At 58.8% G+C, this 23,248-nt stretch overlaps 1 protein-coding gene across 2 annotated transcripts in view; it reads left to right on the plus strand.

Annotated features, from left to right (window-relative positions):
• The first annotated feature begins 651 nt into the window (after positions 1-651).
• The window catches only part of IDH3B (isocitrate dehydrogenase (NAD(+)) 3 non-catalytic subunit beta), a 37,096-nt gene continuing 14,499 nt past the window's right edge, over positions 652-23,248 (plus strand). Inside the window, exons 1-12 of one of the 2 annotated variants that reach the window (XM_075345430.1) lie at positions 652-733; positions 800-880; positions 3,340-3,438; positions 7,564-7,684; positions 7,786-7,846; positions 8,002-8,134; positions 8,215-8,348; positions 9,164-9,266; positions 9,856-10,002; positions 10,081-10,175; positions 10,256-10,316; positions 22,033-22,269. In XM_075345430.1, the coding sequence (XP_075201545.1) occupies positions 698-733; positions 800-880; positions 3,340-3,438; positions 7,564-7,684; positions 7,786-7,846; positions 8,002-8,134; positions 8,215-8,348; positions 9,164-9,266; positions 9,856-10,002; positions 10,081-10,175; positions 10,256-10,316; positions 22,033-22,122 (1,161 nt within the window). In that variant the 5' untranslated portion in view covers positions 652-697 and the 3' untranslated portion in view covers positions 22,123-22,269. Of the gene's footprint in view, positions 734-799; positions 881-3,339; positions 3,439-7,563; positions 7,685-7,785; positions 7,847-8,001; positions 8,135-8,214; positions 8,349-9,163; positions 9,267-9,855; positions 10,003-10,080; positions 10,176-10,255; positions 10,317-22,032; positions 22,270-23,248 lie in introns of those variants that run through there. The other variant, XM_075345439.1, reaches the window with a different exon arrangement.

A 23,248-nucleotide genomic window follows, 5' to 3' on the forward strand; every position in this document is an offset into this window, starting at 1 on the left:
GCCTGTTTTTTTTCCTGTCTGCTGTCCTGATTATTAGACTGTGTCGAATAAATGTTCTCTTTTATTGCATTCAACTCCTGCCTGAAGACTCTTTGTGTATTGGAGAACGAAGACACTGACACACACTGTTTTAACCTTAAAGAAGTGATGAAGCCAGGGAGGTGCCTAAACTATAGTGCTGCCACGACTACACAGCCAGAGGCCTCCCTGGCTGGTCATTTCATACTCACAATCCCCCCTACACACATCCCCCGTATTCTGAGCCCCCGTATTCTGAGCCCCCCGCCCTGTACTCACAATCCCCCGTATTCTGAGCCCCCGTATTCTGAGCCCCCCGCCCTGTACTCACAATCCCCCGTATTCTGAGCCCCCGTATTCTGAGCCCCCGTATTCTGAGCCCCCCGCCCTGTACTCACAATCCCCCGTATTCTGAGCCCCCGTATTCTGAGCCCCGGTATTCTGAGCCCCCGTATTCTGAGCCCCCGTATTCTGAGCCCCCGTATTCTGAGCCCCCGTATTCTGAGCCCCCCGTTCTCCGAGCCCTGTGCCCGTTCTCCTCAGTATAATTAGAGCTGCTCTGTAAAGTGGGAGGGACGCAAGGCTGGAGGGGGACGTGCTGACGCAGAGAGCACGGTGCAGACGTCACGTGACCGGAGGTGGTTCCGGCAGTCACTTCCGGGTCACGGCAGCTGTCACCATGGCGGCGCTCAGGCTGGTGATGCAGAGGGGACAGGTATGGCGGCCGCTGCGGGAGGGCGGACACCGGGGGCGCGGTAACAGCGGAGTGTTGTCGTTACAGGGATGGCTTCCCCGGTGCAGAGCTCCGCTCGTCAGGTCCGTGTCCTCCACAACCCCCGCACTGCAGGCGGCGCCCAGCCAGGTGAGACCGCCCACAACACGGTACCACGTGATGAGAGGCGGGGGCCTATGGTCACATGACTCTTCTCTATAGGGGAGGGTGGGGTCTATAGTCACATGACTCTATAGGGGAGAGTGGGGCCTATAGTCACATGACTCTTCTCTATAGGGGAGAGTGGGGCCTAGAGTCACATGACTCTTCTCTATAGGGGAGAGTGGGGCCTAGAGTCACATGACTCTTCTCTATAGGGGAGAGTGGGGCCTATAGTCACATGACTCTTCTCTATAGGGGAGAGTGGGGTCTAGTCACATGACTCTTCTCTATAGGGGAGAGTGGGGCCTATAGTCACATGACTCTTCTCTATAGGGGAGAGTGGGGCCTATAGTCACATGACTCTTCTCTATAGGGGAGAGTGGGGTCTAGTCACATGACTCTTCTCTATATGGGAGAGTGGGGTCTATAGTCACATGACTCTTCTCTATAGGGGAGAGTGGGGCCTATAGTCACATGACTCTTCTCTATAGGGGAGGGTGGGGCCTATAGTCACATGACTCTTCTCTATAGGGGAGGGTGGGGCCTATAGTCACATGACTCTTCTCTATAGGGGAGGGTGGGGCCTATAGTCACATGACTCTTCTCTATAGGGGAGGGTGGGGCCTAGAGTCACATGACTCTTCTCTATAGGGGAGGGTGGGGCCTAGAGTCACATGACTCTTCTCTATAGGGGAGGGTGGGGCCTAGAGTCACATGACTCTTCTCTATAGGGGAGGGTGGGGCCTAGAGTCACATGACTCTTCTCTATAGGGGAGGGTGGGGCCTAGAGTCACATGACTCTTCTCTATAGGGGAGGGTGGGGCCTAGAGTCACATGACTCTTCTCTATAGGGGAGGGTGGGGCCTAGAGTCACATGACTCTTCTCTATAGGGGAGGGTGGGGCCTAGAGTCACATGACTCTTCTCTATAGGGGAGGGTGGGGCCTAGAGTCACATGACTCTTCTCTATAGGGGAGGGTGGGGCCTAGAGTCACATGACTCTTCTCTATAGGGGAGGGTGGGGCCTAGAGTCACATGACTCTTCTCTATAGGGGAGGGTGGGGCCTAGAGTCACATGACTCTTCTCTATAGGGGAGGGTGGGGCCTAGAGTCACATGACTCTTCTCTATAGGGGAGGGTGGGGCCTAGAGTCACATGACTCTTCTCTATAGGGGAGGGTGGGGCCTAGAGTCACATGACTCTTCTCTATAGGGGAGGGTGGGGCCTAGAGTCACATGACTCTTCTCTATAGGGGAGGGTGGGGCCTAGAGTCACATGACTCTTCTCTATAGGGGAGGGTGGGGCCTAGAGTCACATGACTCTTCTCTATAGGGGAGGGTGGGGCCTAGAGTCACATGACTCTTCTCTATAGGGGAGGGTGGGGCCTAGAGTCACATGACTCTTCTCTATAGGGGAGGGTGGGGCCTAGAGTCACATGACTCTTCTCTATAGGGGAGGGTGGGGCCTAGAGTCACATGACTCTTCTCTATAGGGGAGGGTGGGGCCTAGAGTCACATGACTCTTCTCTATAGGGGAGGGTGGGGCCTAGAGTCACATGACTCTTCTCTATAGGGGAGGGTGGGGCCCAGAGTCACATGACTCTTCTCTATAGGGGAGGGTGGGGCCCAGAGTCACATGACTCTTCTCTATAGGGGAGGGTGGGGCCCAGAGTCACATGACTCTTCTCTATAGGGGAGGGTGGGGCCCAGAGTCACATGACTCTTCTCTATAGGGGAGGGTGGGGCCCAGAGTCACATGACTCTTCTCTATAGGGGAGGGTGGGGCCCAGAGTCACATGACTCTTCTCTATAGGGGAGGGTGGGGCCCAGAGTCACATGACTCTTCTCTATAGGGGAGGGTGGGGCCCAGAGTCACATGACTCTTCTCTATAGGGGAGGGTGGGGCCCAGAGTCACATGACTCTTCTCTATAGGGGAGGGTGGGGCCCAGAGTCACATGACTCTTCTCTATAGGGGAGGGTGGGGCCCAGAGTCACATGACTCTTCTCTATAGGGGAGGGTGGGGCCCAGAGTCACATGACTCTTCTCTATAGGGGAGGGTGGGGCCCAGAGTCACATGACTCTTCTCTATAGGGGAGGGTGGGGCCCAGAGTCACATGACTCTTCTCTATAGGGGAGGGTGGGGCCCAGAGTCACATGACTCTTCTCTATAGGGGAGGGTGGGGCCCAGAGTCACATGACTCTTCTCTATAGGGGAGGGTGGGGCCCAGAGTCACATGACTCTTCTCTATAGGGGAGGGTGGGGCCCAGAGTCACATGACTCTTCTCTATAGGGGAGGGTGGGGCCCAGAGTCACATGACTTCTCTATAGGGGAGGGTGGGGCCTGTAGTCACATGACTTCTCTATAGGGCAGGGTGGGGTCTATAGTCACATGACTCTTGTGTATAGGGCAGGGTGGGGCCTATAGTCACATGACTCTTCTCTATAGGGTGAGGCTGTGAGGTCGGAGGGGGCGTTCCATGTCACCATGATTCCTGGAGATGGAGTCGGACCAGAACTGATGCACTCAGTGAAAGAAGTGTTCAAGGTGAGCAGACCCCTGCCCCGACTCCTGCCCCGACTCTACAGTTCTGTGCCCCCCATCTCTGCCGCTGCCGTGCTCTCCGCCCTGACTTTTGTCCCTGTTTTTTGCTGCTCTCCCTTGCCTTTTCCCCCAGCCCTTCCTCTCGCCCTCCCCTTGGCTTTGCCTCTCCCCCAGCCCTGCCTCTCGCCCTCCCCCCCTTAGCTTTGCCACTCCCCCCTTGTTTTCTCCCCCAGCTCTGCCTCTCGCCCCCCCTTAGCTTTGCCGCTCCCCCTTGCTTTCTCCCCCAGCTCTGCCTCTCGCCCCCCCTTAGCTTTGCCGCTCCCCCTTGCTTTCTCCCCCAGCCCTACCTCTCTCCCCCCCCCCCATAGCTTTGCCACTCGCCCCTTGCCTTCTCCACCCAGCACTGCCTCTCGCTCTCCCCTTTTCTTTGCCGCTCCCCTCCCTTGCCTTCTTCCCCCAGCCCTGCCTCTCGCCCTCCCCATGGCTTTGCCTCTCCCCCAGCCCTGCCTCTCGCCCTCCCCCACCTTAGCTTTGCCGCTCCCCCCCCTCCTTAGCTTTGCCACTCCCCCCCCCCTTAGCTTTGCCTCCCCCCCCATAGCTTTGACACTCCCCCCTTGCCTTCTCCACCCAGCACTGCCTCTCGCCCTCCCCTTTTCTTTGCCGCTCCCCTCCTTTGCCTTCTTCCCCCAGCCCTGCCTCTCGCCCTCCCCTTGGTTTTGCCTCTCCCCCAGGCCTGCCTCTCGCCCCCTCCCCTTAGTTTTTACGCCTCCCCCTTGCCTTCTCCCCCCCCCCCCAGCCCTGCCTCTCGCCCCCCCCCCTTAGCTTTGCCCCTCACACCTTGCCTTTCCCCCCCAGCCCTGCCTCTCGCCCCCCTCCTTAGCCTTGCCTTTCCCCCCCAGCCCTGCCTCTCTCCCCCCTCTTAGCTTTGCCGCTTCCCCCTTGCCCTCTCCGACCAGCTCTGCCGCTTCCCCCTTGCCTTCTCCGACCAGCTCTGCCGCTCCCCCTTGCCTTCTTCCCCCAGCCCTGCCTCCCCCGCTGTGAGGTCGCTGATCACTACAAATCTTTCAGGACCATTTTTTGGTCCTTTGTTTCCCGCTGCGCAGCATGCATCGGTGTGTTTGACACTGTTACAACGACATCGTTATCGACTTAGAACCCAGTCCGTAGGCGTGCTATAGCGTTCCCTTTTAATAAGAATGCACTAGCGATCACCAATCGGAGCTGAGGTGGGCGTGTAAAAGGACACCTAGGCGGCTTCAGCGCCAAACACCACACCCCTAACATAGGTGTGAGTTGGGAAACAGCTGCTTTATGAGACGTCCCCAACGACCAGCGAGGTCGTTCTGCAGGTCCGTATCACTGTTTGACAGCTCACCAGCGACTGTTTAGAGACTTTCCAGCGATCCTGGCCAGGTTGGGATCGCTGGTGGGATCGCTAGAAAGTCTGTGTGTAAAGGGGCCTTAACAGTTCTTGTTGACTCATGTAATTGCCTTGGCCAGTGAAGGTCAGACACCCAGATAAATCAATAATGCAAACCTCCCATTGTATTAATGTGTATTGCTAGATGCGATGTAACTTAGCTGTCTCTCCCCCATCTCTGCCAGAGACCATTACTGTAGGGATATTTTGTATACGGCTTGAAATCTAGCCAATAAGAGCTCAGTCTTATCCACCAATCGTGAAGACCCCAATGGTCTGAATGGAGAGCTCAGGGGTATAAGAAGGAGGACTGTCCATTGCCCGGGTAGACTCTTGATACATGCTACCAACCTAGGACCTGCGGATCCGATTGGCAAGCCATAACCAAACCTGGATTATAACACTATATGGACTCGGCTGAGCTATCAAGGACTACCTAAGGAAGGAATCCAGCTTGGGACAATCCAGTCATCTGACTACAGGCTTTGCGGCCGTCAGCCAGCTTCCTAAATCGAGCCTTATTCCATTCTCAGTAGGTGCCCGCCGAAAGCGGGGTGCTGCTGGATTGGAGTAAGTAGCCCTGGAAGCTCTGAGGCACGGACAGTCTATTCCCTGTTGAGCCAGCAGAAGGGTGAGAAATTGTTGCCAGTTACATTCTGTGGTTTTGCTGGTTATGTGTTATGTGCCGTTAATTGTTTGGGGATCCAATAAAGTCTTACTATTGTGATTCCCTCACCCTGTGTTGTCTGAGTAGTGTTTCGCCCACGGCCATGCTGTCTTTCTAAAAGGCGGCCGGGCCAGCGGACAAGAGCACCCACTGACCCCCGTGTTTCCACAGGAGAGCACCCACTGACCCCCGTGTCTCCACAGGAGAGCACCCACTGACCCCCGTGTCTCCACAGGAGAGCCCTCGCTGACCCCCGTGTCTCCACAGGAGAGCCCTCGCTGACCCCCGTGTCTCCACAGGAGAGCCCTCGCTGACCCCCGTGTCTCCACAGGAGAGCCCTCGCTGACCCCCGTGTCTCCACAGGAGAGCCCTCGCTGACCCCCGTGTCTCCACAGGAGAGCCCTCGCTGACCCCCGTGTCTCCACAGGAGAGCCCTCGCTGACCCCCGTGTCTCCACAGGAGAGCCCTCGCTGACCCCCGTGTCTCCACAGGAGAGCCCTCGCTGACCCCCGTGTCTCCACAGGAGAGCCCTCGCTGACCCCCGTGTCTCCACAGGAGAGCCCTCGCTGACCCCCGTGTCTCCACAGGAGAGCCCTCGCTGACCCCCGTGTCTCCACAGGAGAGCCCTCGCTGACCCCCGTGTCTCCACAGGAGAGCCCTCGCTGACCCCCGTGTCTCCACAGGAGAGCCCTCGCTGACCCCCGTGTCTCCACAGGAGAGCCCTCGCTGACCCCCGTGTCTCCACAGGAGAGCCCTCGCTGACCCCCGTGTCTCCACAGGAGAGCCCTCGCTGACCCCCGTGTCTCCACAGGAGAGCCCTCGCTGACCCCCGTGTCTCCACAGGAGAGCCCTCGCTGACCCCCGTGTCTCCACAGGAGAGCCCTCGCTGACCCCCGTGTCTCCACAGGAGAGCCCTCGCTGACCCCCGTGTCTCCACAGGAGAGCCCTCGCTGACCCCCGTGTCTCCACAGGAGAGCCCTCGCTGACCCCCGTGTCTCCACCCCCCCTCCCTTAGCTTTGCCGCTCCCCCTTGCCTTTTCCCTCAGTCCTGCCTCTCGCTCTCCCCATGGCTTTGCCGCTAGCCTTTTGCCTTCTCCCCCCAGCCCTGCCTCTCGCCCCCCCCCCTTAGTATTGCCGCTCCCCCTTGCCTTCTCCCCCCTGCCTGTCGCCCTCCCCTTCCCTTGCCTTCTCCCCCCCCGGCCCTGCCTCTCGCCCTCCCCTTGCCTTCTACCCCCAGCCCTGCCTTTCGCCCTCTCCTTGGCTTCCCTTCTCCCCCTGTTCTGCCTCTCGCCCTCCCCTTGGCTTTACCGCTCGCTCCTTGCCTTCTCCCCCCAGCCCTGCCTCTCGCCCCCCCTCCTTAGTATTGCCGCTCCCCCTTGCCTTCTCCCCCCCAGCCCTGCCTGTCGCCCTCCCCTTCCCTTGCCTTCTCCCCCCCGGCCCTGCCTCTCGCCCTCTCCTTGGCTTCCCTTCTCCCCCTGTTCTGCCTCTCGCCCTCCCCTTGGCTTTACCGCTCGCTCCTTGCCTTCTCCCCCCAGCCCTGCCTCTCGCCCCCCCTCCTTAGTATTGCCGCTCCCCCTTGCCTTCTCCCCCCCAGCCCTGCCTGTCGCCCTCCCCTTCCCTTGCCTTCTCCCCCCCGGCCCTGCCTCTCGCCCTCTCCTTGGCTTCCCTTCTCCCCCTGTTCTGCCTCTTGCCCTCCCCTTGGCTTTGCCGCTCGCTCCTTGCCTTCTACCCCCAGCCCTGCCTCTCGCCCTCTCCTTGGCTTCCCTTCTTCCCCTGTTCTGCCTCTTGCCCTCCCCTTGGCTTTGCCGCTCGCTCCTTGCCTTCTACCCCCTGGCCCTGCCTCTCGCCCTCCCCTTGCCTTCTACCCCCCGGCCCTGCCTCTCGCCCTCTCCTTGGCTTCCCTTCTCCCCCTGTTCTGCCTCTTGCCTTCCCCTTGGCTTTACCGCTCGCTCCTTGCTTTCTACCCCCAGCCCTGCCTCTTTCCCTCTTCTTGGCTTTTGTGCTCACCTTGCGCCCGGCCTCACTCCTCTGTGTCCTGCAGGCGGCCGATGTCCCAGTGGAGTTTGATGAGTATCACCTGAGCGAGGTGCAGAACATGGCGTCTCCGGAGAAGCTGGACGAGGTTCTAGCCTCCATGCGGACAAACAAGGTCGCCATTAAAGGTAGTGGGAAAATCTGTGTGGGATTATAGCGGCACAAGAGGGGCAGACGTCGGTGCTGTCCGTTTTCCTCCTGATAATCCCCGATACTTTCCTTTCTGTAGGGAAGATCCACACCCCGATGGAGTATAAGGGAGAGCTGGCCTCGTATGAGATGAGGCTGAGGTACGAGGGGGGCTGCAGGGCTGGATCCGGCGTCAGCGGCACTCTCCACTAGGTGGTGCCTGGACGCTGTGTTCATCGGGGGCTCTGCTCCAGGCTGGTGTGGGGGTTGGTCTCTGGAGCCGCAGTCACTTTATGTCCCCCCCCTCCCCCGTCAGGAGGAAGCTGGATCTCTTCGCCAATGTGGTTCATGTGAGCAGTCTGCCCGGATACAAGACCCGGCACAACAACCTGGACCTGGTGATCATCCGGGAGCAGACGGAGGGCGAGTACAGCTCCCTGGAGCATGAGGTGGGTGATGAGGGTGCGGCGGGGCCTGAGCCGGGGGTGGCGGGGTCTGAGCCGAGCACTGACCCCATCCTGTCCTGCAGAGCGTCAGCGGCGTCATCGAGTGTCTGAAGATCATCACCCGCGAGAACTCCAACAGGATCGCCAAGTTTGCCTTTGATTATGCTACAAAGAAAGGTCGTTCCAAGGTGACGGCGGTGCACAAGGCCAATATCATGTGAGTGCTGGTGGGGGGGCGTCTGTGGGGGTCCAGAGACCCGCTATAGGACTTCTCATATTCAAAGTTTCCAGCTTCATTAACATTAAACATCCTGCAAAAACTGCAAATTGTCCTGTGCATGTACAACACTGAGGAGTGGACTGTAGCCCTGGTGTGTGACGGGGCGTGCAGGCAAGTGGGGGGGCAGCCTGCGAAAAGGGGGGGGCGGCTGGGGAGCAGGCAAGGGGGGGGGGCGGCCAGCGAGTGGGCAAGTGGGGGGGCGGCCGGCCAGCAAACATGGGGGGGCGGCCGGCAAGCATGGGGAGAGCGGCTGGTGAGCAAGTATGGGGCGACCGGCGAGTGAGCATTGGGGGGAGCGGCTGGTGAACGAGAAGACTTTACTGTATGGCTGGAGAATATTCTCCCAAACAGTCACACCACCCCCCAGAGTCTGCAGCCCGGGTAAAGGTATCAATCCGGGGAGCCACCTGCTACCCCGACACCAGCCAGAGATGGCAGTGATCCTCCCAAACTCCAGCATGGAAGACACAGCAGGCGTCCTACTAGAAGAGAAGCTCCCAGAGTCTCATAGTGCGCACCCCGCTCCCGGGAGCCTCAGGTGTTCTGACATCTAGCACTAATGTACTATCCTGTGATCCTGGCCGCCCCGTCTCTTCTGGCTGATCGTCCCCCTGGTGGGCTGCACCTGATGTAATGGCTGCTGGGCATTATAGGAAGGCCAAGTCTCACATCAGTTTCCCGCCATCTTCAGCGCACTGTGACATGCTGAAGGACATTGTTATTGTTTTGTTTCCCCCTCTGCCGTCCTGCAGGAAGCTCGGAGACGGCCTGTTCCTTCAGTGCTGTAAGGAGGTGGCCGAATTATATCCCAGGATCCAGTTTGAGACGATGATCATCGATAACTGCTGCATGCAGGTGAGGGCGTAACCAGGGGACCACCACCCCACATCCCACCCTGATGTCGGAGTGTCTGACTGGAATAGAGGGGGCTCTGACTTTCTTGGACGGGTTGGGCTCTGGCTCTGAGGGGCTCTGGCTTCAGCAGGTGGGAAGGGCTCTGGCTCTGAGGGGCAGGGTGGCGCAGGCAGGGTGGCGCAGGCTCTGGCTTCAACGAGCAGGGAGAGCTTTGTTTCTGAAGGATTCTGCCTTCTGTGTGATGGGCGGCCTCTGCATTCTGTGTGATGGGCGGCCTCTGCATTCTGTGTGATGGGCGGCCTCTGCATTCTGTGTGATGGGCGGCCTCTGCATTCTGCGGGACGGGCAGGCTCTGGCTTTTGCGGGACAGGCGGCCTCTGGCTTTTGCGGGACAGGCGGCCTCTGGCTTCCATTGGCGGGATGAGCTCTGGCTCTGAGGGGTTCTGGCTTCCGCGATTGGGGTGGGCTCTGGCTCTGAGGGACTCTGACTTCCGCAAGCATGGCTTCTGCGCGGTGGGCCGGGGCTGACTCTGTTGGGTGGAGTGGTCTTGCTCTACGTCATCACTCTCCATGCCTTGTCTTCTCGCAGCTTGTACAGAACCCTTACCAGTTCGATGTGCTGGTGATGCCGAACTTGTATGGTAACATCATTGATAACCTGGCGGCAGGGCTGGTCGGTGGAGCCGGCGTGGTGCCGGGGGAGAGTTACAGTGCGGAGCACGCCGTGTTTGAGACAGTAAGTCAGACGTCTCGCTCCACCCTGACGTCATGTGACCTTGCCCTTTTTGACCCATCGTCTGCTGCTTCCTTGCAGGGCGCCCGTCACCCCTTTGCCCAGGCGGTAGGCAGAAACATCGCCAACCCAACCGCCATGCTGCTGACTGCCACCAACATGCTGCGCCACCTTAAGTAAGTGACCGCTGGGTCCGGGGGGTTCTCGCCTCTCGCAGGCCGGACGGGTCCTCGGTATCTCGACTTTTCTCTTCCAGCCTCGAGCATCACTCCAACCTGATCTCAGACGCCGTGAAGAAGGTGATAAAGCAAGGAAAGGTGAGGAGCGAGCGAGCGGCCTAACTCCACCCACCTCCATATAAGGCTGTGTACAGACTCCGCCCTACAGCTGAGCACCCATAATGCACTGCACTAACACCACCCCACAGCTGAGCCCCCATAATGCACTACACTGACTGCTCCCTACAGCTGAGCCCCCATAATGCACTACACTGACTGCTCCCTACAGCTGAGCCCCCATAATGCACTACACTGACTGCTCCCTACAGCTGAGCCCCCATAATGCACTACACTGACTGCTCCCTACAGCTGAGCCCCCATAATGCACTACACTGACTGCTCCCTACAGCTGAGCCCCCATAATGCACTACACTGACTGCTCCCTACAGCTGAGCCCCCATAATGCACTACACTGACTGCTCCGTACAGCTGAGCCCCCATAATGCACTACACTGACTGCTCCCTACAGCTGAGCCCCCATAATGCACTGCACTAACACCGCCCTACAGCTGAGCCCCCATAATGCACTGCACTAACACCACCCCACAGCTGAGCCCCCATAATGCACTACACTGACTGCTCCCTACAGCTGAGCCCCCATAATGCACTGCACTGGCACCACCCTACAGCTGAGCCCCCATAATGCACTACACTGACTGCTCCCTACAGCTGAGCCCCCATAATGCACTACACTGACTGCTCCCTACAGCTGAGCCCCCATAATGCACTACACTGACTGCTCCGTACAGCTGAGCCCCCATAATGCACTACACTGACTGCTCCCTACAGCTGAGCCCCCATAATGCACTGCACTAACACCACCCCACAGCTGAGCCCCCATAATGCACTACACTGACTGCTCCCTACAGCTGAGCCCCCATAATGCACTGCACTGGCACCACCCTACAGCTGAGCCCCCATAATGCACTGCACTGGCACCACCCTACAGCTGAGCCCCCATAATGCACTGCACTAACACCACCCCACAGCTGAGCCCCCATAATGCACTACACTTGCACCACCCCACAGCTGAGCCCCCATAATGCACTACACTGGCACCACCCTACAGCTGAGCCCCCATAATGCACTGCACTAACACCACCCTACAGCTGAGCCCCCATAATGCACTGCACTGGCACCACCCTACAGCTGAGCCCCCATAATGCACTACACTGACTGCTCCCTACAGCTGAGCCCCCATAATGCACTGCACTGGCACCACCCTACAGCTGAGCCCCCAAAATGCACTACACTGACTGCTCCCTACAGCTGAGCCCCCATAATGCACTGCACTGGCACCACCCTACAGCTGAGCCCCCAAAATGCACTACACTGACTGCTCCCTACAGCTGAGCCCCCATAATGCACTGCACTGACACCACCCTACAGCTGAGCCCCCATAATGCACTGCACTAACACCACCCCACAGCTGAGCCCCCATAATGCACTGCACTAACACCACCCTACAGCTGAGCCCCCATAATGCACTGCACTAACACCACCCTACAGCTGAGCCCCCATAATGCACTGCACTGGCACCACCCTACAGCTGAGCCCCCATAATGCACTGCTGTGACTCCACCCTTCAGCTGAACCCCCATAATGCACTACACTGACTGCTCCCTACAGCTAAGCCCCCATAATGCACTGCTGTTATCTGAAAATAATTAATCTCCCACAATGCACTGCAGCAGAGCCCCCTGTACGTACATCAGCCTGCAGGTTGTGGCAGAGATGTGGGCTCCGGCAGCCGGTGAGCGGGGTCTGGGTCAGCGTCTCAGCCTTATATGGAGGACGATCATCCTGATCCGGGCGGAGCTGCACTTATATAACACGAGCTACTAACCACACCGCACATCACCAGATCTCTGCTCTGCCTGCACAACAATGCGTCTAACCCCAGCTCTGCTGCTAACCACAATACTCTCCTCTGCTTTCCTCCTCTCTCCTCTCTGCTCCTGCCTCTGCTTTCCTCCTCTCTCCTCTCTGCTCCTGCCTCTGCTTTCCTCCTCTCTCCTCTCTGCTCTGTCTGCACAACAATGCGTCTAACCCCAGCTCTGCTGCTAACCACAATACTCTCCTCTGCTCCTGCCTCTGCTTTCCTCCTCTCTCCTCTCTGCTCCTGTCTCTGCTTTCCTCCTCTCTGCTCCTGCCTCTGCTTTCCTCCTCTCTCCTCTCTGCTCCTGTCTCTGCTTTCCTCCTCTCTCCTCTCTGCTCCTGTCTCAGCTTTCCTCCTCTCTCCTCTCGCCTCTCTGCTCCTGCCTCGGCTTTCCTCCTCTCGCCTCTCTGCTCCTGCCTCTGCTTTCCTCCTCTCGCCTCTCTGCTCCTGCCTCTGCTTTCCTCCTCTCTCCTCTCTGCTCCTGTCTCTGCTTTCCTCCTCTCTCCTCTCTGCTCCTGCCTCTGCTTTCCTCCTCTCTCCTCTCTGCTCCTGCCTCTGCTTTCCTCCTCTCTCCTCTCTGCTCTGTCTGCACAACAATGCGTCTAACCCCAGCTCTGCTGCTAACCACAATACTCTCCTCTGCTCCTGCCTCTGCTTTCCTCCTCTCTCCTCTCTGCTCCTGTCTCTGCTTTCCTCCTCTCTCCTCTCTGCTCCTGTCTCAGCTTTCCTCCTCTCTCCTCTCGCCTCTCTGCTCCTGCCTCGGCTTTCCTCCTCTCGCCTCTCTGCTCCTGCCTCGGCTTTCCTCCTCTCGCCTCTCTGCTCCTGCCTCTGCTTTCCTCCTCTCTCCTCTCTGCTCCTGTCTCTGCTTTCCTCCTCTCTCCTCTCGCCTCTCTGCTCCTGCCTCGGCTTTCCTCCTCTCGCCTCTCTGCTCCTGCCTCGGCTTTCCTCCTCTCGCCTCTCTGCTCCTGCCTCTGCTTTCCTCCTCTCTCCTCTCTGCTCCTGTCTCTGCTTTCCTCCTCTCTCCTCTCTGCTCCTGCCTCGGCTTTCCTCCTCTCTCCTCTCTGCTCCTGCCTCGGCTTTCCTCCTCTCGCCTCTCTGCTCCTGCCTCGGCTTTCCTCCTCTCGCCTCTCTGCTCCTGACTCTGCTTTCCTCCTCTCTCCTCTCTGCTCCTGTCTCTGCTTTCCTCCTCTCTCCTCTCTGCTCCTGCCTCGGCTTTCCTCCTCTCGCCTCTCTGCTCCTGCCTCGGCTTTCCTCCTCTCGCCTCTCTGCTCCTGCCTCTGCTTTCCTCCTCTCTCCTCTCTGCTCCTGTCTCTGCTTTCCTCCTCTCTCCTCTCTGCTCCTGCCTCGGCTTTCCTCCTCTCTCCTCTCTGCTCCTGCCTCGGCTTTCCTCCTCTCTCCTCTCTGCTCCTACCTCTCCTCTCTGCTCCTGCCTCGGCTTTCCTCCTCTCTCCTCTCTGCTCCTGCCTCGGCTTTCCTCCTCTCTCCTCTCTGCTCCTGCCTCTGCTTTCCTCCTCTCTCCTCTCTGCTCCTTCCTCTGCTTTCCTCCTCTCTCCTCTCTGCTCCTGCCTCGGCTTTCCTCCTCTCTCCTCTCTGCTCCTACCTTTGCTTTCCTCCTCTCTCCTCTCTGCTCCTGCCTCTGCTTTCCTCCTCTCTACTCTCTGCTCCTGCCTCTGCTTTCCTCCTCTCTGCTCCTGCCTCTGCTTTCCTCCTCTCTCCTCTCTGCTCCTGCCTCTGCTTTCCTCCTCTCTCCTCTCTGCTCCTGCCTCTGCTTTCCTCCTCTCTCCTCTCTGCTCCTGCCTCTGCTTTCCTCCTCTCTGCTCCTGCCTCTGCTTTCCTCCTCTCTGCTCCTGACTCTGCTTTCCTCCTCTCTGCTCCTGACTCTGCTTTCCTCCTCTCTGCTCCTGACTCTGCTTTCCTCCTCTCTGCTCCTGACTCTGCTTTCCTCCTCTCTGCTCCTGACTCTGCTTTCCTCCTCTCTCCTCTCTGCTCCTGACTCTGCTTTCCTCCTCTCTCCTCTCTGCTCCTGACTCTGCTTTCCTCCTCTCTCCTCTCTGCTCCTGACTCTGCTTTCCTCCTCTCTCCTCTCTGCTCCTGACTCTGCTTTCCTCCTCTCTCCTCTCTGCTCCTGACTCTGCTTTCCTCCTCTCTCCTCTCTGCTCCTGACTCTGCTTTCCTCCTCTCTCCTCTCTGCTCCTGACTCTGCTTTCCTCCTCTCTGCTCCCTGCTCCTGACTCTGCTTTCCTCCTCTCTCCTCTCTGCTCCTGACTCTGCTTTCCTCCTCTCTGCTCCTGACTCTGCTTTCCTCCTCTCTGCTCCTGACTCTGCTTTCCTCCTCTCTCCTCTCTGCTCCTGACTCTGCTTTCCTCCTCTCTCCTCTCTGCTCCTGACTCTGCTTTCCTCCTCTCTCCTCTCTGCTCCTGACTCTGCTTTCCTCCTCTCTCCTCTCTGCTCCTGACTCTGCTTTCCTCCTCTCTCCTCTCTGCTCCTGACTCTGCTTTCCTCCTCTCTCCTCTCTGCTCCTGACTCTGCTTTCCTCCTCTCTCCTCTCTGCTCCTGACTCTGCTTTCCTCCTCTCTCCTCTCTGCTCCTGACTCTGCTTTCCTCCTCTCTCCTCTCTGCTCCTGACTCTGCTTTCCTCCTCTCTCCTCTCTGCTCCTGACTCTGCTTTCCTCCTCTCTCCTCTCTGCTCCTGCCTCGGCTTTCCTCCTCTCTCCTCTCTGCTCCTGCCTCGGCTTTCCTCCTCTCTGCTCCTGCCTCGGCTTTCCTCCTCTCTGCTCCTGCCTCGGCTTTCCTCCTCTCTGCTCCTGCCTCGGCTTTCCTCCTCTCTGCTCCTGCCTCGGCTTTCCTCCTCTCTGCTCCTGCCTCGGCTTTCCTCCTCTCTGCTCCTGCCTCGGCTTTCCTCCTCTCTGCTCCTGCCTCGGCTTTCCTCCTCTCTGCTCCTGCCTCGGCTTTCCTCCTCTCTGCTCCTGCCTCGGCTTTCCTCCTCTCTGCTCCTGCCTCGGCTTTCCTCCTCTCTGCTCCTGCCTCGGCTTTCCTCCTCTCTGCTCCTGCCTCGGCTTTCCTCCTCTCTGCTCCTGCCTCGGCTTTCCTCCTCTCTGCTCCTGCCTCGGCTTTCCTCCTCTCTGCTCCTGCCTCGGCTTTCCTCCTCTCTGCTCCTGCCTCGGCTTTCCTCCTCTCTGCTCCTGCCTCGGCTTTCCTCCTCTCTGCTCCTGCCTCGGCTTTCCTCCTCTCTGCTCCTGCCTCGGCTTTCCTCCTCTCTGCTCCTGCCTCGGCTTTCCTCCTCTCTGCTCCTGCCTCGGCTTTCCTCCTCTTCTCCTGTCTCCTCTTTCCTCCTCTCTCCTCTCTGCTCCTGCCTCGGCTTTTCTCCTCTCGCCTCTCCTCCTGCCTTGGCTTTCCTCCTCTCTGCTCCTGCCTATGCTTTCCTCCTCTTCTCCTGTCTCTGCTTTCCTCCTCTTCTCCTGTCTCTGCTTTCCTCCTCTCTGCTCCTGCCTATGCTTTCCTCCTCTTCTCCTGTCTCCTCTTTCCTCCTCTCGCCTCTCTGCTCCTGCCTCGGCTTTCCTCCTCTCTCCTCTCTGCTCCTGCCTCGGCTTTCCTCCTCTCTCCTCTCTGCTCCTGCCTCGGCTTTTCTCCTCTCGCCTCTCCTCCTGCCTTGGCTTTCCTCCTCTTCTCCTGTCTCTGCTTTCCTCCTCTCTCCTCTCTGCTCCTGTCTCTGCTTTCCTCCTCTCTCCTCTCTGCTCCTGTCTCTGCTTTCCTCCTCTCTCCTCTCTGCTCCTGTCTCTGCTTTCCTCCTCTCTCCTCTCTGCTCCTGTCTCGGCTTTCCTCCTCTCTCCTCTCTGCTCCTGTCTCTGCTTTCCTCCTCTCTCCTCTCTGCTCCTGTCTCGGCTTTCCTCCTCTCTCCTCTCTGCTCCTGCCTCGGTTTTCCTCCTCTCTCCTCTCTGCTCCTGCCTCGCCTTTCCTCCTCTCTCCTCTCTGCTCCTGCCTCGGCTTTCCTCCTCTTCTTCTGTCTCTGCTTTCCTTCTCTCTGCTCCTGCCTCTGCTTTTCTCCTTTCTGCTCCTGCCTCGGCTTTCCTCCTCTCTGCTCCTGCCTCGGCTTTCCTCCTCTCTGCTCCTGCCTCGGCTTTCCTCCTCTCTGCTCCTGCCTCGGCTTTCCTCCTCTCTGCTCCTGCCTCGGCTTTCCTCCTCTCTGCTCCTGCCTCGGCTTTCCTCCTCTCTCCTCTCTGCTCCTGCCTCTGCTTTCCTCCTCTCTGCTCCTGCCTCTGCTTTCCTCCTCTCTGCTCCTGACTCTGCTTTCCTCCTCTCTGCTCCTGACTCTGCTTTCCTCCTCTCTGCTCCTGACTCTGCTTTCCCTCCTCTCTGCTCCTGACTCTGCTTTCCTCCTCTCTCCTCTCTGCTCCTGACTCTGCTTTCCTCCTCTCTCCTCTCTGCTCCTGACTCTGCTTTCCTCCTCTCTCCTCTCTGCTCCTGACTCTGCTTTCCTCCTCTCTCCTCTCTGCTCCTGACTCTGCTTTCCTCCTCTCTCCTCTCTGCTCCTGACTCTGCTTTCCTCCTCTCTCCTCTCTGCTCCTGACTCTGCTTTCCTCCTCTCTCCTCTCTGCTCCTGACTCTGCTTTCCTCCTCTCTGCTCCCTGCTCCTGACTCTGCTTTCCTCCTCTCTCCTCTCTGCTCCTGACTCTGCTTTCCTCCTCTCTGCTCCTGACTCTGCTTTCCTCCTCTCCTGCTCCTGACTCTGCTTTCCTCCTCTCTCCTCTCTGCTCCTGACTCTGCTTTCCTCCTCTCTCCTCTCTGCTCCTGACTCTGCTTTCCTCCTCTCTCCTCTCTGCTCCTGACTCTGCTTTCCTCCTCTCTCCTCTCTGCTCCTGACTCTGCTTTCCTCCTCTCTCCTCTCTGCTCCTGACTCTGCTTTCCTCCTCTCTCCTCTCTGCTCCTGCCTCGGCTTTCCTCCTCTCTCCTCTCTGCTCCTGCCTCGGCTTTCCTCCTCTCTGCTCCTGCCTCGGCTTTCCTCCTCTCTGCTCCTGCCTCGGCTTTCCTCCTCTCTGCTCCTGCCTCGGCTTTCCTCCTCTCTGCTCCTGCCTCGGCTTTCCTCCTCTCTGCTCCTGCCTCGGCTTTCCTCCTCTCTGCTCCTGCCTCGGCTTTCCTCCTCTCTGCTCCTGCCTCGGCTTTCCTCCTCTCTGCTCCTGCCTCGGCTTTCCTCCTCTCTGCTCCTGCCTCGGCTTTCCTCCTCTCTGCTCCTGCCTCGGCTTTCCTCCTCTCTGCTCCTGCCTCGGCTTTCCTCCTCTCTGCTCCTGCCTCGGCTTTCCTCCTCTCTGCTCCTGCCTCGGCTTTCCTCCTCTCTGCTCCTGCCTCGGCTTTCCTCCTCTCTGCTCCTGCCTCGGCTTTCCTCCTCTCTGCTCCTGCCTCGGCTTTCCTCCTCTCTGCTCCTGCCTCGGCTTTCCTCCTCTCTGCTCCTGCCTCGGCTTTCCTCCTCTCTGCTCCTGCCTCGGCTTTCCTCCTCTCTGCTCCTGCCTCGGCTTTCCTCCTCTCTGCTCCTGCCTCGGCTTTCCTCCTCTTCTCCTGTCTCCTCTTTCCTCCTCTCTCCTCTCTGCTCCTGCCTCTGCTTTCCTCCTCTCGCCTCTCTGCTCCTGCTTCGGCTTTCCTCCTCTCGCCTCTCTGCTCCTGCCTCGCCTTTCCTCCTCTCTCCTCTCTGCTCCTGCCTCGGCTTTTCTCCTCTCGCCTCTCCTCCTGCCTTGGCTTTCCTCCTCTCTGCTCCTGCCTATGCTTTCCTCCTCTTCTCCTGTCTCTGCTTTCCTCCTCTTCTCCTGTCTCTGCTTTCCTCCTCTCTGCTCCTGCCTATGCTTTCCTCCTCTTCTCCTGTCTCCTCTTTCCTCCTCTCGCCTCTCTGCTCCTGCCTCGGCTTTCCTCCTCTCTCCTCTCTGCTCCTGCCTCGGCTTTCCTCCTCTCTCCTCTCTGCTCCTGCCTCGGCTTTTCTCCTCTCGCCTCTCCTCCTGCCTTGGCTTTCCTCCTCTTCTCCTGTCTCTGCTTTCCTCCTCTCTCCTCTCTGCTCCTGTCTCTGCTTTCCTCCTCTCTCCTCTCTGCTCCTGCCTCGGTTTTCCTCCTCTCTCCTCTCTGCTCCTGCCTCGCCTTTCCTCCTCTCTCCTCTCTGCTCCTGCCTCGGCTTTCCTCCTCTCTGCTCCTGCCTCGGCTTTCCTCCTCTCTGCTCCTGCCTCGGCTTTCCTCCTCTCTGCTCCTGCCTCGGCTTTCCTCCTCTCTGCTCCTGCCTCGGCTTTCCTCCTCTCTACTCCTGCCTCGGCTTTCCTCCTCTCTGCTCCTGCCTCGGCTTTCCTCCTCTCTGCTCCTGCCTCGGCTTTCCTCCTCTCTGCTCCTGCCTCGGCTTTCCTCCTCTCTGCTCCTGCCTCGGCTTTCCTCCTCTCTGCTCCTGCCTCGGCTTTCCTCCTCTCTGCTCCTGCCTCGGCTTTCCTCCTCTCTGCTCCTGCCTCGGCTTTCCTCCTCTCTGCTCCTGCCTCGGCTTTCCTCCTCTCTGCTCCTGCCTCGGCTTTCCTCCTCTCTGCTCCTGCCTCGGCTTTCCTCCTCTCTGCTCCTGCCTCGGCTTTCCTCCTCTCTGCTCCTGCCTCGGCTTTCCTCCTCTCTGCTCCTGCCTCGGCTTTCCTCCTCTCTGCTCCTGCCTCGGCTTTCCTCCTCTCTGCTCCTGCCTCGGCTTTCCTCCTCTCTGCTCCTGCCTCGGCTTTCCTCCTCTCTGCTCCTGCCTCGGCTTTCCTCCTCTCTGCTCCTGCCTCGGCTTTCCTCCTCTCTGCTCCTGCCTCGGCTTTCCTCCTCTCTGCTCCTGCCTCGGCTTTCCTCCTCTCGCCTCTCTGCTCCTGACTCTGCTTTCCTCCTCTCTCCTCTCTGCTCCTGCCTCGGCTTTCCTCCTCTCGCCTCTCTGCTCCTGCCTCGGCTTTCCTCCTCTCGCCTCTCTGCTCCTGCCTCGGCTTTCCTCCTCTCGCCTCTCTGCTCCTGCCTCGGCTTTCCTCCTCTTGCCTCTCTGCTCCTGCCTCGGCTTTCCTCCTCTCTCCTGTCCTCCTGCCTCGGCTTTCCTCCTCTCTCCTTTCTGCTCCTTCCTCGGCTTTCCTCTTCTTCTCCTGTCTCTGCTTTCCTCCTCTCTCCTCTCTGCTCCTTCCTCGGCTTTTCTCCTCTCGCCTCTCCTCCTGCCTCGGCTTTCCTCCTTTCTCCTCTCTGCTCCTGTCTCTGCTTTCCTCCTCTCTCCTCTCTGCTCCTGCCTCTGCTTTCCTCCTCTCTCCTCTCTGCTCCTGCCTCGGCTTTCCTCCTCTCTCTCCTCTCTGCTCCTGCCTCGGCTTTCCTCCTCTCTCCTCTCTGCTGCTGCCTCGGCTTTCCTCCTCTCTCCTCTCTGCTCCTGCCTCTGCTTTCCTCCTCTCTCCTCTCTGCTCCTGTCTCTGCTTTCCTCCTCTCTCCTCTCTGCTCCTGCCTCGGCTTTCCTCCTCTCTGCTCCTGCCTCGGCTTTCCTCCTCTCTCCTCTCTGCTCCTACCTCTGCTTTCCTCCTCTCTCCTCTCTGCTCCTGCCTCGGCTTTCCTCCTCTCTCCTCTCTGCTCCTGCCTCGGCTTTCCTCCTCTTCTCCTGCTTCGGCTTTCCTCCTCTCGCCTCTCTGCTACTGCCTCGGCTTTCCTCCTCTCTCCTCTCTCCTCTCTGCTCCTGCCTCGGCTTTCCTCCTCTCGCCTCTCTGCTCCTGCCTCTGCTTTCCTCCTCTCGCCTCTCCTCCTGCCTCTGCTTTCCTCCTCTCGCCTCTCCTCCTGCCTCTGCTTTCCTCCTCTCTCCTCTCTGCTCCTGCCTCGGCTTTTCTCCTCTCGCCTCTCCTCCTGCCTCGGCTTTCCTCCTCTCTCCTCTCTGCTCCTGCCTCTGCTTTCCTTCTCTTCTCCTGCCTCTGCTTTCCTCCTCTTCTCCTGTCTCTGCTTTCCTCCTCTCTCCTCTCTGCTCCTGCCTCGGCTTTCCTCCTCTTCTTCTGTCTCTGCTTTCCTTCTCTCTGCTCCTGCCTCTGCTTTTCTCCTTTCTGCTCCTGCCTCGGCTTTCCTCCTCTCTGCTCCTGCCTCGGCTTTCCTCCTCTCTGCTCCTGCCTCGGCTTTCCTCCTCTCTGCTCCTGCCTCGGCTTTCCTCCTCTCTGCTCCTGCCTCGGCTTTCCTCCTCTCTGCTCCTGCCTCGGCTTTCCTCCTCTCTCCTCTCTGCTCCTGCCTCGGCTTTTCTCCTCTCGCCTCTCCTCCTGCCTTGGCTTTCCTCCTCTCTGCTCCTGCCTATGCTTCCCTCCTCTTCTCCTGTCTCTGCTTTCCTCCTCTCTCCTCTCTGCTCCTGTCTCTGCTTTCCTCCTCTCTCCTCTCTGCTCCTGTCTCTGCTTTCCTCCTCTCTCCTCTCTGCTCCTGCCTCGGCTTTCCTCCTCTCTCCTCTCTGCTCCTGCCTCGGTTTTCCTCCTCTCTCCTCTCTGCTCCTGCCTCGCCTTTCCTCCTCTCTCCTCTCTGCTCCTGCCTCGCCTTTCCTCCTCTCTCCTCTCTGCTCCTGCCTCGCCTTTCCTCCTCTCGCCTCTCTGCTCCTGCCTCGGCTTTCCTCCTCTCTCCTCTCTGCTCCTGCCTCGCCTTTCCTCCTCTCTCCTCTCTGCTCCTGCCTCGCCTTTCCTCCTCTCTGCTCCTGCCTCGCCTTTCCTCCTCTCGCCTCTCTGCTCCTGCCTCGGCTTTCCTCCTCTCGCCTCTCTGCTCCTTCCTCGGCTTTCCTCCTCTCGCCTCTCTGCTCCTGCCTCGGCTTTCCTCCTCTCGCCTCTCTGCTCCTGTCTCTGCTTTCCTCCTCTCTCCTCTCTGCTCCTGCCTCGGCTTTCCTCCTCTCGCCTCTCTGCTCCTGCCTCGGCTTTCCTCCTCTCGCCTCTCTGCTCCTGCCTCGGCTTTCCTCTTCTCGCCTCTCTGCTCCTGCCTCTGCCTGGTGTTTGCTGGCCCCTTGCACTCGGTGTATTGTGTTAGGCAGTGTATGTAGATGGATGGACGGTCCGCTCACCCTGTAGCGGGCACCAGGAGTCCTCGATTCTGTTTATCTGAAATGTAAGTTTTTGTACTTCCCGCGGCCTGTCCCTGGACGCTGGAGATCTTCTCAGTATAATATTAGGGGCGCTGGTAGTAACGCGGTTCTGTAATTGTAATAATATATAGCAGCACTTTGTCAGTCTTTATGACGGTGTTCACACATTCATTATTTTGGAGTTTCCACATCAGGACTCCAGCAGCTACGGGAACATCAGAGGCATCAATACTGTGTGGGTACAGGCCGGGGACGGGAGCGCTTGGCTTTAGGCAGAGGAGATGACGCATAACTGTACAGGAGGTGGTGGGGAGACTGGCAACACTGTACTGGAGGTGGGGGAGACGGCGCCCAGCTGGGCAGGAGGCGGGTGAGACGACGCCCAGCTGGGCAGGAGGCGGGGGGAGACGACGCCCAGCTGGGCAGGAGGCGGGGGGAGACGACGCCCAGCTGGGCAGGAGGCGGGGGGAGACGGCGCCCAGCTGGACTGGAGGCGGGGGGAGACGGCGCCCAGCTGGACTGGAGGCGAGGGGAGACGGCGCCCAGCTGGGCAGGAGGCGGGGGGAGACGGCGCCCAGCTGGACTGGAGGCGGGGGGAGACGGCGCCCAGCTGTGCAGGAGGCGGGGGGAGACGGCGCCCAGCTGTGCAGGAGGCGGGTGAGACGGTGCACAGCTGGACCGGAGGCGGGGGAGACGGCGCACAGCTGGACCGGAGGCGGGGCAGATGACACATAAATCAGCTTTCGCTTTCTGCTTCGCTTCCTTTTTTCATGCGCTTTGTTTTTCATTTGCTGTTTTTATTCCTTTCCTTTGTTTGCTGCCGCCTGGTCTTCTAGGTCCGAACGCGAGACATGGGAGGCTACGCCACCACCACCGACTTCATCAAGGCCGTTATAGACCATTTGCATGCTCGCTACACGTACTAGACGCTACCTGTGTATTATAAGATCTGCCCGGCTCCGCTGCACCGTCCTCCTGCTCCATGTCATATCTGCGGGGGTGAAATGTACATACTGATATTTATTACACCACGTTCCGGGGCCGGTATTAAACTGCCGCTGAGCCCAGAGTCACACCTGTGCATTATTGTGTGCGACGTCTGCAGAAATGAGGGAAGCTTGTGTCCTGTGGTTTCCAGCTCTCGTATCACCTCGGTCTCCCAGGGTTTCTCGCTGTTATATAACCTCAGTGTCCTGTGATATACGCTGTGCTGTACAGGCTGCGTCGCCTCTCGTATAACCTCAGTGTCCTGTGCTATACGCTGTGCTGTACAGGCTGCGTCACCTCTCGTATAACCTCAGTGTCCTGTGATATACGCTGTGCTGTACAGGCTGCGTCGCCTCTCATATAACCTCAGTGTCCTGTGATATACGCTGTGCTGTACAGGCTGCGTCACCTCTCGTATAACCTCAGTGTCCTGTGATATACGCTGTGCTGTACAGGCTGCGTCACCTCTCGTATAACCTCAGTGTCCTGTGATATACGCTGTGCTGTACAGGCTGCGTCTCCTCTCATATAACCTCAGTGTCCTGTGATATACGCTGTGCTGTACAGGCTGCGTCACCTCTCGTATAACCGCAGTGTCCTGTGCTATACGCTGTGCTGTACAGGCTGCGTCTCCTCTTATATAACCTCAGTGTCCTGTGATATACGCTGTGCTGTACAGGCTCCGTCACCTCTCGTATAACCTCAGTGTCCTGTGCTATACGCTGTGCTGTACAGGCTGCGTCACCTCTCATATAACCTCAGTGTCCTGTGATATACGCTGTGCTGTACAGGCTGCGTCACCTCTCGTATAACCTCAGTGTCCTGTGATATACGCTGTGCTGTACAGGCTGCGTCACCTCTCGTATAACCTCAGTGTCCTGTGATATACGCTGTGCTGTACAGGCTGCGTCACCTCTCGTATAACCTCAGTGTCCTGTGATATACGCTGTGCTGTACAGGCTGCGTCACCTCTCGTATAACCTCAGTGTCCTGTGATATACGCTGTGCTGTACAGGCTGCGTCACCTCTCGTATAACCTCAGTGTCCTGTGCTATACGCTGTGCT

This window comes from Anomaloglossus baeobatrachus, chromosome 1 (genome assembly GCF_048569485.1).
Source record: "Anomaloglossus baeobatrachus isolate aAnoBae1 chromosome 1, aAnoBae1.hap1, whole genome shotgun sequence".
In the NCBI taxonomy this organism is placed as follows: domain Eukaryota; kingdom Metazoa; phylum Chordata; class Amphibia; order Anura; family Aromobatidae; genus Anomaloglossus; species Anomaloglossus baeobatrachus.